Below are 18,151 nucleotides of genomic sequence, written 5' to 3' on the forward strand. Positions count from 1 at the left end.
CCATGAGCTGCCTGTGCACCTGCAACCAATCACAGAGCAGATGTTCCTGAACTTTGGTCATGATGTTTAATATGCAAAGAGGTCTATAGCTCTTTGGTGATGCCAGATCTTTTTCGTTTCCTTTTTAAATCACTACAGCTCTCACAGTTTTCCATATCGCCAGGATCCTACCTATTCACAATGCCTCATTTAGTAATGCTGTCAATTATGGCACCATCAGTGGACCTACCATTCACACGACCTCAGGGTAGACGCCATCTGGGCCAGGTGTCTTTCCAGTTTAGAGCTTGGAAATTGCGACAGCAACTTCTTCTTGATTTAATGGTACCACCAACATCTGATTGTTGAATTCAGTGTCTAGTTCACTTCTAAGTTGTGCATGCATTTCATAGCAGATTTCTGCTGACTCCCTCCATCCAGCCATCACTGAGACATCCTCTTTTTGAATTGTGCACACAACAGCAGGTCCCTTAACCTTTTCAATCAATAATTTATACGGTGTTTCCCATATGTCAAATTGCATTTGCCTTTGTAGAAATTTCTCCCAGTATATTCTTTTAGTTTCCTGGAGCAATGTTTTGTACCACATCTTAATTGCCTGGTATTCATGAAGGCTTGCAGTGTGCTCTGATTGGGCTCCAAAAGCTGTAGCGTGCCTGTTTACCTTTTTTGTTCTCTTTTTTTTAAGGAATAAAAAGTCCGGTGCTCTTTGCACAGTTAGTAGCTGCATACTAAATGTACCGGAAGTCATTCGATTGCAAATTCTACAAGGAAGGCAATCCATTTTCCTGATATCTAACCCAGTCCTGCTTTCCTCTGTTTGTCTCCCTGAGTTATGGTCATTTCCTCCTTCCAATGACAATTGCATTACAGTCACTAGTTACTGGATGCCAACTATTAATCTTAGCTCCTGCCATGTGGTTTACTAAAGTGACATCTATGTTATTGGTTACACCTGCTTACCCCTAAAATGTATTCAGCAGGTCTTCTAGACTACTGAATAAAGGTAATTAATTACCTCTACTGGTCTCAAAAATTAAGGGCATAATCATCAGTAAATAGTGTCCATGTGGGATTAATCCAAGCACAGAAAATTCACTCACAGTAAACAAACGAAAGGAAAATGAACAGGTAATGGGAATTCTAACAACAACAGTGGACTATAATTATCTGAATGACATACAAGACTAAAAACATAATGAAAGAAATATGGAATGCGCTAAAAGATTCTTATACACATTTTGATTTGTGCGATGGAATCCTTGTGTTAGAGAAATGTGTGAACATTGAAAAGAAAGCCGATAAACCAATGTTAAATTACTTTGGGAAATGCACTACTATTCAAAGTCCATGGTTTTGGCACAGAATTATCAGTTAAGGAAGCAACTACACATACTTTGAGGGCTCTACCTACCAAACTCAAAACTATTGCAAGAAGAGTGTGATCTAATGAGACAGGTATCTCTCTTAAGAAATTCACAAATTGTCTTTTGGAGGAAGAATGATGGCTTCTAAAGTTGAAATGTGAAAGTGAATAGAGTGATTTTTAGGAATTGCATTATTTATTATACAACTGTACTTTTTTTTTACTTCAGCTATCAATTTCAATAAATTTCAGATCATCTTCGTATCACAAAAGATGTATTCAATTGTGTATTCAGGGTTGCTACTCAAACTTAGAAAAAAATTTCCTGAGAATTCCAGGTGTGAGGAGGTGGTGTGAAGAACCTTCCATCAAATTAATAATGAGCAGGTGGGGAGAGAGGAGGGAGGGAGCAGCATACCACAATAATGACTTTTCTTTCTTCTCAGCTGAGCTGTGTAACAACCATAAGAAATAAGCAGTAGTTTAACCACAGTTTTTAAACAACAATAATTTACATGGAATAATATCATATAATTAATGCACTTTGAAATATTAAGTATTTTAAAATTTGTGATTTATAAAACTCAGTAAAATTCAATGTCATTGCTAGGTTAAGTCCCTGAAAGTTTATGAAATTCCTGAAATTCTTTGAGATTTCCCTGATTTTTCCAAGTAAAGTGTAGTTCTCTGAGAATTCCAGGTTTTTGAAAAGAATCGGCACCTGGTATTCCACAACAGCAATCACTAATCATTTCTGAAATCCTCTATTGTCTTCTGTGTTGTAGAACACACAGTTGAGTGAACTTTTTGTAGCCTGAATATATTTTGAATTTGACTTAAAATATAAGTATAGTTGAGTATTAAATGATGCACTTCCTAACAGTTATGAAAGGTGTCCAACACTGCCTATACAAAATATTTCTGAAGTGAGAGCATTAAAAGTTTTGGCAGTCAGAAGAGAGCAACCACGACAAATACTGTGGGATAAAAGTATTTAAAGGAGACAAGGCTGCAGCAACAGCCAGTGTGGCAGCCCTTGTGGTAACAATGAATAAGTGATGATCATTATGGCCTTGGCTCACAATATTTTCATTGTCAAGTTTATGAACATATTGGAAAACATTGTCCACAATATGGTGATCAGGGTTCATACAACGGGTAATATAAATCACAGAAAGGAGGCAAACAAAACAGTTTCCAATTCTGTGATAGTTAACTGCCAATGAGAGTGTATTTGTAAGTATGAAACATAATGACACAAAATTTCAAGCTATAAATGAAATAAGTGCAAGTATATTGCACATGGCTGCATATCCACATGTGACATGTACCTAATTTTCTGACAAAACGATAGAAACGTATTTATGGATTCTGAACAGTGGAGCAACACGCCATGTGACTTATCAACATGATAAATATGTCATTTTCATGCATATTAATGGACAGTAAAAGTACCTAGCAATGGATAACTGTTACACACAGGTTTCAACATTGTGGACATGTACCACCAGAAGAATGTGAAGGACAAACAGTCGACTTGCAGTATATGTTGTACATTACAGACATCATGTGGAATTTGATAGCAATCTCTCAGGCAACAGACAAAGAAGTGATGGTACAATTGACAAAAGATAGAGCTAGAGTCATGAAAAAAATGAGGATAATTGCTAAAGCTTCAAAGAATAGCAACTGTGCTACTTTTGTGAAGACAATTCCAGTATGGCCCTGCTGTGAATCTCACCACTAGTTAGGTAATTGTCTTATGGCACCAAAGGTTGGGCTACATTTGTACTGAGAAAGTTAAGAAATATGTTAAATGTAGTGAAATAGCTCTCGAAGCATCAGATGACAGGATAAATCAGATGTGCAGAGTGTGCATCAAAGACAAGATAAACAGACTGAAAACAGAGGAAATGAGCTCCTGCATTTGATACAGAGTGATGTAATATGTACCTCTGGCCCACAATCACTTGGTTGAGTGAAATATGTTGTACCATTTAATGATTATTGTTTGAGATACATGGTAGTATGAAAACAGCAACTCAAGAATTTTTTTACTGATCTCTAGCAATATGGCAAATAGGCCAATGGAGAATGCATTTTGTGTAACGAAGTTCTGCAAGAGCAAGTCTGCAACCACAGTGTGTCAGAAGTGTGGGACCACATTTTACAAGGCTCAATCTACTGGAAGATCCACTTACGAGTTGGAACAGAAGTTTAAGGAATTGAGGAAAAGGAGTGGGCAGCCCTTAACTAAGGTGGTCAAGGTAAAAAGTGTTTGGGCCCTTAGTCTTTGCTGAGTGGATGATCACTGGGCATTCTTACATGGACATGCTTCAGCTGTTGTTCATGTCACAATTGTAAAATGACAGTCATAATTTCATTTTACAACAGGACACTTCTCCATCATTCTTTCATTATGATGTTCCATGTTCACCGAACCCAAAACCATGTGATTTTTACCTGTGGGATTTTCACACCTCCTCTTCCCACAACATCCTTGACTTATGAGAACGTAACAAGGCAGCTGTGACTGACACTGATACAGGCACTGTAGGCCACATGTCAGCCAAATTGGACAATATAATAGACCATTTGTGAACATAACACTAAAAATGTCTTGAGTTGCTGATTCCATACATACAGTCGCATAATACCTTACGTCAATACAAACATTAATAACAATGACTTGAGAGTGTCTAGATCATTTTGAATAACCCCATATTTATCAAAAGAAGAAACCACGTTGCTACATCTGAGCAATGCAAGCAAATATATGAGTAAATAATTCAAAGAATTTCTGCAAAAAAAAAAAGGAATCTGGAGCAGCTGACTCTCCTTAGCAAACTTCAACAAAATGGTGTAGCAGAACAGGTCAACCAAACCCCCAAAAATAATGTGCGATGATCGTTTCTGGAGAATGAATTGTCACAAAATTTATAGGGGGCGGGGGCTTAAAGCACTATATTAACAGCAAATTACTTATGAACTAGAAGGCTAAAAACAGAAAATGGTGGAGAAAATCTGTGACTATTTGGATGTCGTGTACTGTTGAAAATGAAAAGTAGTCATGGCAAATTGGAACCAGACAACCTCACATAACAGTTGAATATTCAGAAATCATGAAGGACTACAGACTGTGACTTCAAGCATTACAGAATTTATGCAATATGGATACACGAGAAGCATGTAATCTCATACAAAGTGAAGATTTGGAATTGTGTGACTTCTGAATAGATGAAAATGGGAAAGGAATCTGAAGGGGAGGATGAATGTGCTGAGAATGATTACTCACCAACAGATGATAAACAATGTGAATTACGGGAACCATTCTCAAATAAAAAGAGCAGAAAGCTAAACAATCAGAATAACTGGAAGTCTACAAAATAAAATAAAATAAGAAGATCTGTCCATTTGCAAAGGCGAGTACATCAAGAAAAAAATGTACACAAATCATATACGAAACCATGTCAGATGATGATAAAAACAATGGCAACAAGCAATGTCAGAACTGAAAAATGGAAAAATATGAAATTGAACCTGGGCATTTGTACCACATACTAATAACAATAAAAAAATACAATGAAAACAGAATAATTGTAGTCGACAGTGATAGCTTCAGGTAATGACCAAAGACCATGTTGTTGCAACATGTTTGAAGCTGATATGAAAGATGAAGTCTGTGTGGACCTGCCCATGCATTTCACAGATTAACTGACAAACTACACAGAAAATTCTATCAGGAGAAAATTCACAATGTTGGGTGGTTCTGTAGACTTGAAAAGTGGATTGATGGATTCAATCAGCCCACCAGAAGATGAAACAAGACATTCAATGAGTTCCTGCACAAGTAAGAGAAATTACAACCAATTGCCGAGTTGTCAAACAAAATAAAAAAATATCTGATGCATAAAATTTGAATAAGAGACATCAGAGTAGAATGAATTGTACAGTCAATTAGAATCAGTAGAGATGACAGATTTTAGACCAAACAACATGTGCATAGGAAATTTTAAAAGAATCTCAAATGGAAAACTGCAGACCTGTGGAAACACCTCTCACTGTTACTGTACAGCTACAAAATGCAACAGATGATGACAAGCTTAGTGAACAGGATGCATCAAAGTACAGAACCACAGTCAGAAGTCTTCTATACTTGGCAGTGTACACAACCAGATTGAGCACATCCAATGATGTAGTTAAGCCAGTTCAGCAACAATCTGAGTGAGGAAAAATGATGTGCCATCATCACACTCTAAGTTATTTGGGTGGCAGAACAAAAAGTGTTTGCTTATTGCAAAACTGATAAGGAAATTGAAATGTTTAGTGATCAGACTGTGGAGCTGACCAAATCACGGTAAATTCTATGGTGAATATTTATTTCTGGGAGAGTGACTATATGCAGGAGCAGCAGTAAATAATGGATAGTTTCATTACAGCATGAGTGAAGCTGTAACAAAAGCAATGTGGATGACCCACCATTTCATTAAGACTGGTTAAGATTGCTTTCTGTCCCATCCTACGAATATTTTCATTGATAATTAATAAATGAAGGAACTTGTTGAAAATTATTAAGCTTCAGAAAGAGCCAAACATATGGATCTAAAGATGTTCTTTGAGCAACGAAAGGTCAAAGGCAGCAATGTAAGTTTGTAACATATTGTGAGTGAGTAGAATGTCACTGACCGACACAGGCAATCAACAACCAGAGGTTGAAAACTCATGTTGGAAGTTATTGGGTGCCAAAGATCAGGGGCATCAATGATATGGACTATCTTTCTTGTAATCTTTCAAGTCTTTTCAGTACTTTTAAAATGATATCATGCTCACTTTCAGTTATAACTGTTTTATTGTGCTATTGGAACTTCAACTTTTACGCTATTTTCAGACATGGGATTTGATGTTATATTAGGACAGAGAAATAGGTTAAAATATTGTTTTCTTAGAGCTTTCCCGCTATTGGTTGTATATTCAATAGTTCTATTAAAGGTGTTTATAACAAGCACTGACTACATTACCATCAATACTGGCACAGTCCTATAAGAATACTATTTTTAACCTATTTCTATACCATTATGTAGCAGGAGGATATCATCATCAGGGAAAAAAAGCTGGCATTGTACGGTCAGGAGCATGGAATGTTAGATCCCTCAGTGTGGTAGTTAGGTTAAAAATTTAAGAAGGGAAAAAGGAGAAGTTGAAGGTAGATGATGTGGGAATTATTGAAGGTGGGTGGGAGGAAGAACAGGACTTCTGGTCAGATGAGTACAAGGACATAAAAACAATAAAACAGGGGTACAATGCAAGAGTGGGCCAGGTTTGTGTGTGTGTGTGTGTGTGTGTGTGTGTGTGTGTGTATGTGTGTGTTCCACATCTCCGCCAAAGCCACTGGGTCAATTACAACAAAACCGGGTACATACAACACTTATTGTCTGGAAAGGAGATGAACAGAGAGATTTCGAAGAAGAGGGTGTGGGGGAGAAGTATATGGACACAGAGAGGGGAAAGGGGATATGGAAAGAGACAGGGGCAGAAGGAATGCACTGAGTGTGTGGGAAAGGAGCAAGGGGAGGGTGGAAGGAGGAGATGGACAGGCAGAGAAAGAGGAGAAGGAGATGGACAGAGAGAGGGGAAGGAAGATGATGGAGAAGGATATGAACAGAGACAGGGAGGAGAGAGAATGGACAGTGTGTGCACGGGGAGGGGGGCAGGAGGAGATGTACAGAGAAGGGGAGGAAGAGATGGACAGAGAGAGGGGGAAGAAGAGATGGAGTGAGAGGGGGCAGAAGACAAGGGCATACAGAGGGGACAGGAGGAGATGGACAGAGAAAGTGGGCGGAAGGAGATACACGAAGAGAGGGAAGAAGAGGACAGACGGGAGACGGAGGGGGGAGAGACAGCAGGAGATGAAAGGAGAGAGGGAGAAGAGGAGGAGGAGATGGAGAGAGGAGGGGGAGGAAAACATGGACACAGAGAGGGGAGAAGAGGAGGTGGACAGAGCGAGGGGGAGAAGGAGATGGGGAGAGAGAAGATGAGGAACATATGGGCAGAGGAGGGGGAAGAGGGGATGGCAGAGACAGGGGGAGGAGGAGGTGGACAGGTGGAGGAAAAGAAAGAAAGAAAAAGTAAGATTATGCTAAAACCAATTAATAAAATGATGGCAGACCCAGCTTCAACCCCACAGGTCCAGAAAATTGGTTTTAACATCCTACTACTGAAACCTATTGAGAAAGTATCAACAAAACAGCAACTTCTGTACAGTTTGCAGACTAAACTACTATGAAAAGTCTGACTCATGGTCCACACCTGTGACTTGGGTCTCCAATCCATTCAAGTAAAATGGGGTAGGTAAACAGCTGTACTACTTACCCCAAATTAAGCTAAAAAATAAAAAAATTATACTTCCAAATATGCATCCACATGAGTCACTGGATACATACTATCACGTTGAACATATTCATCAACAGATATTTTATTCTTTACCACAGCACCTACTTATGATACTTTTATTCCCTGCATCTCTGGCATCAGGCAGTAAGTTACATTTTTAGGGCATATAGTAAATTTCTGTAGTAATGCCTGCTATACTCCTTTACCCCCTATTACCTGCATGAGGAACAGCATTCGAAGCTCAGAGACTTGTGTCTTTACTTTTCATTTACTAATGTACTAACGTACAACTAAAGCTCAGGTAGGTTCCTCTAAACCGCAACTCTGGATTAAGCAATAAAGCAACAGTATTCTACTTTTGTAGAAACAATCAATTATACATCTTTCCTCAGGAAACTATTTACTAACAACTATCCAGTTTTCACAATGATGGATCCCCTATACCGGGTGGTTATAATTTAAACTGAAAGTGTTCCGAGTACTGCAGTATTGGCTGTATACATCACGGGATGCTAAAACATTGTAGGTATGTTCATTAATCGGTGAACATGTGGAGTATGCTGAAAAAATAATGGTTCCACTTTTGCCACTAGGTGTAAATATTACGCTGCAAAAAGACATAATGTGAAATGTTTTCTGTTTTCACATCAGTATGCTGTGTTTGGTGACACTGTAATGTAACATGACATTTTGTTAGGAAATGCCATGGTACACCCTTAAGCTCTTCAAGAAATGCAAGATATTCACATGAATATAGAGAGAAAAGATATTATTTTAAGTTAGTTGATCTAGAATGGAACAAAATACTGTTGCTACACTTCTGTTTATGCAGAGCCAAGACTATATGCAGGAGCTGCACCACCTGTGGGCACGAGTGGCGAACAGACATTGTCACTTGATGTGATGGATATTTCCTTCTGTGGAGCCGTTTATGGAAAGTGTTATGTCGGCTCGCCAAGGCATAACCAAAGAGCCTGTATCAGCAATAAACATTATGTAAAATGTAATATATTTGACTTATTTCATTGTACGTGGTCCAGAGAGGAGGAGGAGCCTGGTACTCACTGTAAAGTACATAGTATTAATGGTTAATCTGAGAATGCGTGATTAATTATGATGTAACTCTGGCTATGAATGTTTTACATTGTTTGAAATTTTTTCCAGCTAATTGATGAAATCTTCGGGGAAGAGGTTCCAAGCACTGTGAAGGAGATTACTAGTTGTGAATGAATAGAAGTACGAGCCCTACAAGATAAATTTATAAATGACCGTAGTATCCACAAGATATTAGCCAACAAATTGAATCTACAAAAGTTTTTTCCTATTCCTAGAGGACGCATGTAAATGGTATGTTTGATGTCTCCTTGCGAGCACTAGGCATATGATAATGTGTGTCGAATTCCTTTGTGAAGTGAGTGTGAAGTGACGAAGATTTACGTTTTCTGTATGGAGGCTATTAAGAAGGAAGATCTTGCACTGCTGGTGAAATTGTTTTATCAAAATAACAGCAATAGCACCACTGCATTGCAGGAATACTGCCAACAGGACTAGCTGCAAAGAGGACACTGCAGGGGAAATGCTGAGCAGTGGAGGGGAAGTGTTAATACATGGGCAAAGAGTATGATCAAGAAAACTGAAAAACAGGTGAATTACATGATGAAGCAGGGAGAAGGAAGTTGACCAACCCCATTTCAGTTGTTGATGAATTTGCTGTAGCTATAACTGACCCCCCCCCCATGAACCATGGACCTTGCCGTTGGTGGGGAGGCTTGCGTGCCTCAGCGATACAGATAGCCGTACCGTAGGTGCAACCACAACGGGGGGGTATCTGTTGAGAGGCCAGACAAACGTGTGGTTCCTGAAGAGGGGCAGCAGCCTTTTCAGTAGTTGCAGGGGCAACAGTCTGGATAATTGACTGATCTGGCCTTGTAACAATAACCAAAACGGCCTTGCTGTGCTGGTACTGCGAACGGCTGAAAGCAAGGGGAAACTACAGCCGTAATTTTTCCCGAGGGCATGCAGCTTTACTGTATGATTAAATGATGATGGCGTCCTCTTGGGTAAAATATTCCGGAGGTAAAATAGTCCCCCATTCGGATCTCCGGGCGGGGACTACTCAAGAGGATGTCGTTATCAGGAGAAAGAAAACTGGCATTCTACGGATCGGAGCGTGGAATGTCAGATCCCTTAATCGGGCAGGTAGGTTAGAAAATTTAAAAAGGGAAATGGATAGGTTGAAGTTAGATATAGTGGGAATTAGTGAAGTTCGGTGGCAGGAGGAACAAGACTTCTGGTCAGGTGACTACAGGGTTATAAACACAAAATTAAATAGGGGTAATGCAGGAGTAGGTTTAATAATGAATAGGAAAATAGGAATGCGGGTAAGCTACTACAAACAGCATAGTGAACGCATTATTGTGGCCAAGATAGATACGAAGCCCACACCTACTACAGTAGTACAAGTTTATATGCCAACTAGCTCTGCAGATGACGAAGAAATTGAAGAAATGTATGATGAAATAAAAGAAATTATCCAGATTGTGAAGGGAGACGAAAATTTAATAGTCATGGGTGACTGGAATTCGAGTGTAGGAAAAGGGAGAGAAGGAAACATAGTAGGTGAATATGGATTGGGGGACAGAAATGAAAGAGGAAGCCGCCTGGTAGAATTTTGGACAGAGCACAACATAATCATAACTAACACTTGGTTTAAGAATCATGAAAGAAGGTTGTATACCTGGAAGAACCCTGGAGATACTAAAAGGTATCAGATAGATTATATAATGGTAAGACAGAGATTTAGGAACCAGGTTTTAAATTGTAAGACATTTCCAGGGGCAGATGTGGACTCTGACCACAATCTATTGGTTATGACCTGTAGATTAAAACTGAAGAAACTGCAAAAAGGTGGGAATTTAAGGAGATGGGACCTGGATAAACTAAAAGAACCAGAGGTTGTACAGAGATTCAGGGAGAGCATAAGGGAGCAATTGACAGGAATGGGGGAAATAAATACAGTAGAAGAAGAATGGGTAGCTTTGAGGGATGAAGTAGTGAAGGCAGCAAAGGATCAAGTAGGTAAAAAGACGAGGGCTAGTAGAAATCCTTGGGTAACAGAAGAAATATTGAATTTAATTGATGAAAGGAGAAAATATAAAAATGCAGTAAGTGAAACAGGCAAAAAGAAATACAAACGTCTCAAAAATGAGATCGACAGGAAGTGCAAAATGGCTAAGCAGGGATGGCTAGAGGACAAATGTAAGGATGTAGAGGCCTATCTCACTAGGGGTAAGATAGATACCGCCTACAGGAAAATTAAAGAGACCTTTGGAGATAAGAGAACGACTTGTATGAATATCAAGAGCTCAGATGGAAACCCAGTTCTAAGCAAAGAAGGGAAAGCAGAAAGGTGGAAGGAGTATATAGAGGGTTTATACAAGGGCGATGTACTTGAGGACAATATTATGGAAATGGAAGAGGATGTAGATGAAGATGAAATGGGAGATACGATACTGCGTGAAGAGTTTGACAAAGCACTGAAAGACCTGAGTCGAAACAAGGCCCCCGGAGTAGACAATATTCCATTGGAACTTCTGACGGCCGTGGGAGAGCCAGTCCTGACAAAACTCTACCATCTTGTGAGCAAGATGTATGAAACAGGCGAAATACCCTCAGACTTCAAGAAGAATATAATAATTCCAATCCCAAAGAAAGCAGGTGTTGACAGATGTGAAAATTACCGAACTATCAGCTTAATAAGTCACAGCTGCAAAATACTAACACGAATTCTATACAGACGAATGGAAAAACTAGTAGAAGCCAACCTCGGGGAAGATCAGTTTGGATTCCGTAGAAACACTGGAACACGTGAGGCAATACTGACCTTACGACTTATCTTAGAAGAAAGATTAAGGAAAGGCAAACCTACGTTTCTAGCATTTGTAGACTTAGAGAAAGCTTTTGACAATGTTGACTGGAATACTCTCTTTCAAATTCTAAAGGTGGCAGGGGTAAAATACAGGGAGCGAAACGCTATTTACAATTTTTACAGAAACCAGATGGCAGTTATAAGAGTCGAGGGACATGAAAGGGAAGCAGTGGTTGGGAAGGGAGTAAGACAGGGTTGTAGCCTCTCCCCGATGTTGTTCAATCTGTATATTGAGCAAGCAGTAAAGGAAACAAAAGAAAAATTCGGAATAGGTATTAAAATTCATGGAGAAGAAATAAAAACTTTGAGGTTCGCCGACGACATTGTAATTCTGTCAGAGACAGCAAAGGACTTGGAAGAGCAGTTGAATGGAATGGACAGTGTCTTGAAAGGAGGATATAAGATGAACATCAACAAAAGCAAAACAAGGATAATGGAATGTAGTCTAATTAAGTCGGGTGATGCTGAGGGAATTAAATTAGGAAATGAGGCACTTAAAGTAGTAAAGGAGTTCTGCTATTTGGGGAGCAAAATAAATGATGATGGTCGAAGTAGAGAGGATATAAAATGTAGGCTGGCAATGGCAAGGAAAGCGTTTCTGAAGAAGAGAAATTTGTTAACATCCAGTATTGATTTAAGTGTCAGGAAGTCATTTCTGAAAGTATTCGTATGGAGTGTAGCCATGTATGGAAGTGAAACATGGACGATAAATAGTTTGGACAAGAAGAGAATAGAAGCTTTCGAAATGTGGTGCTACAGAAGAATGCTGAAGATTAGATGGGTAGATCACATAACTAATGAGGAAGTACTGAATAGGATTGGGGAGAAGAGAAGTTTGTGGCACAACTTGACCAGAAGAAGGTATCGGTTGGTAGGACATGTTCTGAGGCATCAAGGGATCACCAATTTAGTATTGGAGGGCAGCGTGGAGGGTAAAAATCATAGAGGGAGACCAAGAGATGAATACACTAAGCAGATTCAGAAGGATGTAGGTTGCAGTAGGTACTGGGAGATGAAAAAGCTTGCACAGGATAGAGTAGCATGGAGAGCTGCATCAAACCAGTCACAGGACTGAAGACCACAACAACAACAATAACTGACCATGCAGTACATGCCTCAAACTCTGCAGCCAATGCTCAAGCTGTGTCACGGGAATTGTCTCTCTCCTGGTCAACAGCTCAAAAGATTTTGCAGTGCATTTTACACTGTTATCTTGAAGGCAATATTCAGCATGTGCAACAAATGAAGCCCCAAGATACACTACAACATCGTAATATTGCCCTTACTTTCTTGATATGGATGAAAATGGTTGATATGTGGCTGGGGAATATTCTTTGGAATGGACGAGGCACAGTTACAGTGTGGCTACTCAAACTTGGAAAAAGAAATCCCTGAGAATTTCAGGTGTGAGGAGAAAGATGGTTTCAAGAAGCTCCTGACAAAATTAATGGTAAGCAGTGGGACAAGCAGCATACCATTTAATACTTTTCTTTCCTCTCAGCTGAGCTATAAACAGTAGTTTAACCACAGTTTTTACACATCAAGGATTCCAGGTTTTTCAGAAGAATCACCACCCTGATTTTGCTCTCCATGGTGCCACAACTGCACAGAACTGTTGCATATGGGGTTCTACTCTGCCACATGTTGTGCAGGAACATTCACTACACTCAGCATATGTGGTTGTGTGGTGTGGTTTCACAAGCTCCTCCATTCTCTGTCCATTTTTCTTTGACGAGATGATGCCTCGTGTACCTGTCAGGTGTAGAATGCAACTGTGTCCACACCACTATTTTCATGGAAGATTGGGTGACACCACATGTCGCTTGCCAGGTGAAAGATTTGCTTCAAGAAATGTTCGGTATGGAGCATGCTTAATAAAGTGGTCAGTAGATATGCAGTCAGGAGGGAAAGTGTGGAGATATTGATAGTGGTGGGGGTTGCCAGCAGGGCATCAGCACACTGCAGGGGAAATGCTGAGCACTGGAGGGGAAGTGCTATTCTAAGCCAAAGCCTATGCACATATTTTTTGTAAATATTAAGTGGAGCCTCTCCATCCCCATACTCGCATGGTGACCATCCAAAATAGAACAGCTGAGCTACACACACACTCCAATACAGAGTGAAAATTTCATTCTGGGAACATCCCCCAGGTTGTGGCTAAGCCATGTCTTCACAGTATCCTTTCTTCAGGGAAAGCTAGTTCTGCAAGGTTCACAGGAAAGCTTCTGTGAAGTTTGAAAGGTAGGAAATAAAGTAATGGCAGAATTAAAGCTGTGAGGATGTGTGCCATGAGTCATGCTTTGGTAGTTCAGTTGGCACAGTACCTGCCCACAAATGGCAAAGGTCCTGAATTTGAGTCTCGCTCCTGGTACACAGTTTTAATCTGTCAGAAAGTTCCATATCAGTTGCAGACTGAAAATTTCATTCTGGAAACATCCCACAGACTGTGGCTAAGCCATGTCTCCATATTATCATTTCTTCCAGAGCGCTAGTTCTGCAAGATTCACATGGGAGCTTCTGTGAAGAATGGAAGATCGAAGACAAGGTACTGACAGAATTAAAGCTGTGATGACAGTTCTGTTTACAGTTAATGTAAGTGAATACATAAAAACTCTACTCATCAAGCGGCAGAAGGAGAATACACGCATTTAAAGGTTAAGGTGATTTGTAAAATTTTGAAGCCAGTGCCCTTTCTTCTGGCACAAGAGGGATAAAGAAAAGGGACTGATAAGGTTTAGGAAATAAGGAGAGTTTGGAAAAGTTGCTCAGAGCCATGATTCAGTGGAGACTTACCAGATGCGATGAGAAAGAAAGATTGATTGTTGGGGACTGCAGTCTCCTACCACCACTTGGTGAGTAGATTTTTTATCTATCCAGTTACATTATATTTTCAAAAACCGAAAATTGTTTATTTAGTATGAGTTACAGAAAGATATAGTTATGATGAAACATAATCGAAAGTACAACATAAAGAAATGACACAAAAAATATTTTTATAGTAGTAATTAGGAAAAAAACACAGACTTGCAAGAACTGCGAGGTGTTTGATCTTTCATAATAAAGAACTATTTGTGATACAGTTTTTGTCAGAAAGGGGTGTACATTTTATAGCTATTATATGCAAATATTCAAGTATAAGTTTCCATAAAATATCAGACAGTTAATCATGGACTACACAAGAGGCTTGGGTGCAGTACTATATAATAGGAGTGAAGCATTATTGAAAAGCTTTATTAAAGTAATACCTACAATTGAAAAAAAGAAAAGAATAGAAAACATTGTCCCACACACACACACACACACACACACACACACACACACACACACACACAACAACAACAACAACAACAACAACAACTTAAACATTATTTTGAAAAGAGAAGTTCATTATTATTATATCCTATTAATATGACCTGTTAACAGGTTGAAATGCAAATGTTATTCAATGGGTTTTTAGGTCAAATTTGTTTGGATATCTATTGCACCTTTCTAATTACACTTATCTGATACCTCATATGTCCGGCCACAATTTGCACTTATGCGTGGTATAAGTGCAGCCATGTGCATAATATCATCAATAAGACCAGAAACAAGCTTCTGAAACCCATCAGGATGGTCCTGTGGCTGAAGGGGTGGCACCAGCTCCAGAGTAGGTTCACGCAGTTGCAGCTGAGCTTCAAATAATGGTGCATATCCACCATCCATTTGTTCCCATAGTGTTCCCAGACTGAAATCATTGCAGTGAAAATGCAAGATGTTAAATGAATTTCAAGCACCTACAACATTACAAATGAAACAAAAAGATATAGCTCAGGTTTTTATTAACATCTCTCACATTATAGTCCCTCATGAAGGACTCAGTCCTCAATGATAGCAATTAAGTCAGCAGGCAAAAGACTCAAGCAAGTGGCTCATTAAAAACTTAAAGCTTAATTTAATATAAACACAAAACATTTGCCTGTTGGTGTTATTAAGCATAGAGATGAGCAACAAAAATATTATCCAATTACATCTATGATGCAGCTTAAAAATAGTTCCTATTTATGAAAATAGAATGAGACTAACATAACAGGACAGAATGTTCATACAGACTTTAATTTTGAAAATTGCTGCAATCTTTCTACTACATCTAATGTAAAATCACACTTGTTAAGAAAAGAAAATCAGAACTGAGTTGTTTAATAACTTTTCTTTACATTTATACATAGTTGTCAATGATATGTAAATATACCAGGAAAGACATTGTTACCTTCCACATACAATTTCTCCAACTTCACAAACTTAAAAATTCTTCCTTCTCCATCTACTCTTCCTCCTTTACCTCTCCACTACTCCTTTCTTGCTGTAATGTCTCTGAAGGTCTTGATGCTACATTTTCTGAATACAATGTTTATTCTGTTGTGTATAACATAGTAAATAATTGTCATAAATTTCTAATGGTGATGTGTAAATTTCTCTTTCACTGTACTGTACAGCACATGCACAGCAATTTAAAAATAAATAAATAAATAAAAATAAAAAAAGAAGATAAAGCATAACACATTACTTACCTACCTGACCCCTAGAGTTGTAGCAATGATACGGATACATTTGTCACAGTAAGCACTATGTATGATATTTTGAAATATCTGCTGCACTTGGTCATTGTTTCAAAAATTGAATGGCATCACACAACTTAATATAGTATACATAGAATAAACATAATGGAAAACAAAGTATAAATCACAGTCAACTTTACCTGCATGCAGCTCAGGTTAGTGTTTCTTACTTTCAGGAAACTGACAGATGGAGCAGGTACAATCAGTCGAGATTCAGAATAGAGATATTATAATATCAGTTAATGAACTTACAGGACTGCTCAGATACAAATATGTTTTAAAATGGAAGAGAATGTGACTGAATGTGTCTTTTCCCAATGGCTGAGTACACCAACAATAAGTGACACAGTGGGAGTAGTGGAATGGGGTATGCTACTATATCATTTCAGGACCTTAATATTTTATGAGTTCAAATACAATCATTATTTTGCATTTTGTGATATTTGTGACTAAAAGAGCATGTTTATCCTCTTTTCATAATTTCAAACTCTCAACTTTGCTTGATCTATTGTAAGTGATCAGTGTTCTGGAAAGCTAATGTTTGTGCATATCACATCAGAATTGATACATAAAGAGACACCAATGTGTGGCATCCAGTTGAAAAGTAAGTCATGACAATATCACACACATACACATCTAGAGTCTTCTGCTACTGAAAGAAGACATCGCTTCTTTAATGGAGGAGACAAGGACAGTATTAATGATAAGGTTAAATATTTCTGAAAGAAAGTTAACTAAAAGTTAATATATTTGTTGCTTTGCCATAAACCACACTCATCATCCTGCTAGTATTTTTTTCAATGCTTGCTGGTTGACAGTTAATAAAATACATTATGTTGTTCAGATTGACCATAAATTCTGATATGGTGGAGGTGGGCGGGAAGGTAGGGCACAGAGGGAGCTGCGAGTTTACAAGCCTGGCTGGCTCCTGACTTAGACAAAGACACTAATGTAGTGGCAAGGTGGAGCTTCATATGCTTAGCCATAGTAGGGCGCTAAGTACAAAGGGGTTAGGCTGCCACAGGTAATGGCCAGAAATCCCTGAAAGGATTCTGGTGGTTAAGCCAGCTGCAGATGCATGGCTGACTGTCAACATGTTACTTTGCAGCTAGAAAATACTACTTGCCTGTATTATATAGAAAATTACTATATGTGAGTCCACTGGATCAATGTAGTAAATATGAACATCAACTTGTGCACCTCAACATCACGAGTTCAATGCAGCATTGCAAAACACTGTGCAAACTCTAGATTTTAAGTGACTATGAACTTTATGAACAATGATTGCAAAAACGTTTTACACCACACCACTAGTAAACCGAAACTGCCACAATCATAAACAATATGCGAAACAGATGAAGAACTGTCCAGTGAACACATACCAACACAGTTTGCCTGTAACTTTCATGGATCCAGAGTATCGACCATTTGATTACAATCACTCAGTTAAATTCACCAGAGCAAAATGTACTCTAGAACCATATGTATCATGGTGCAGCATGACTATACAGGAACCATACCTTTACCCTTCTCCTAAATGTATTTATGTTTAGACATTGCTTGATTTGTGATGGTACTCAACAGTACTCTGTACCTGTACCTCTGATGAAAAAAAATTTACACCACAGATTTTGAAATGTGGAAGAATAGAAATTTAGGGGAAAATGGTGTTGAGAGACTTGCAGTTCACTTTCAGTTGAATGCACAAGATACGATTAAAGCATTTGGTGAGTATATTTTTAATAATTATGAGAACTTTGGTGGAAACTGTGAAACAAAGAAAATTATTCCATTAATTAGCTTCTATTGACAACGACCACCAAAAAGTCCCAGTGCCGTCTAGTGAATGTGAATCTGATCATTAGTGAT

The 18,151-nt window shown here is 38.7% G+C and overlaps 1 protein-coding gene across 1 annotated transcript in view; it reads right to left on the reverse strand.

Moving 5' to 3' along the window:
- Positions 1-18,151, reverse strand: part of LOC126474748 (dynein beta chain, ciliary-like) — a 734,368-nt gene that overhangs the window by 517,846 nt on the left and 198,371 nt on the right. Inside the window, exon 17 of the mRNA XM_050102225.1 lies at positions 15,195-15,411. Within this exon, the coding sequence (XP_049958182.1) occupies positions 15,195-15,411 (217 nt within the window). The remainder of the gene's footprint in view (positions 1-15,194; positions 15,412-18,151) is intronic.

Source organism: Schistocerca serialis, chromosome 4 (genome assembly GCF_023864345.2).
Source record: "Schistocerca serialis cubense isolate TAMUIC-IGC-003099 chromosome 4, iqSchSeri2.2, whole genome shotgun sequence".
Classification (NCBI taxonomy): Eukaryota; Metazoa; Arthropoda; class Insecta; order Orthoptera; family Acrididae; genus Schistocerca; species Schistocerca serialis.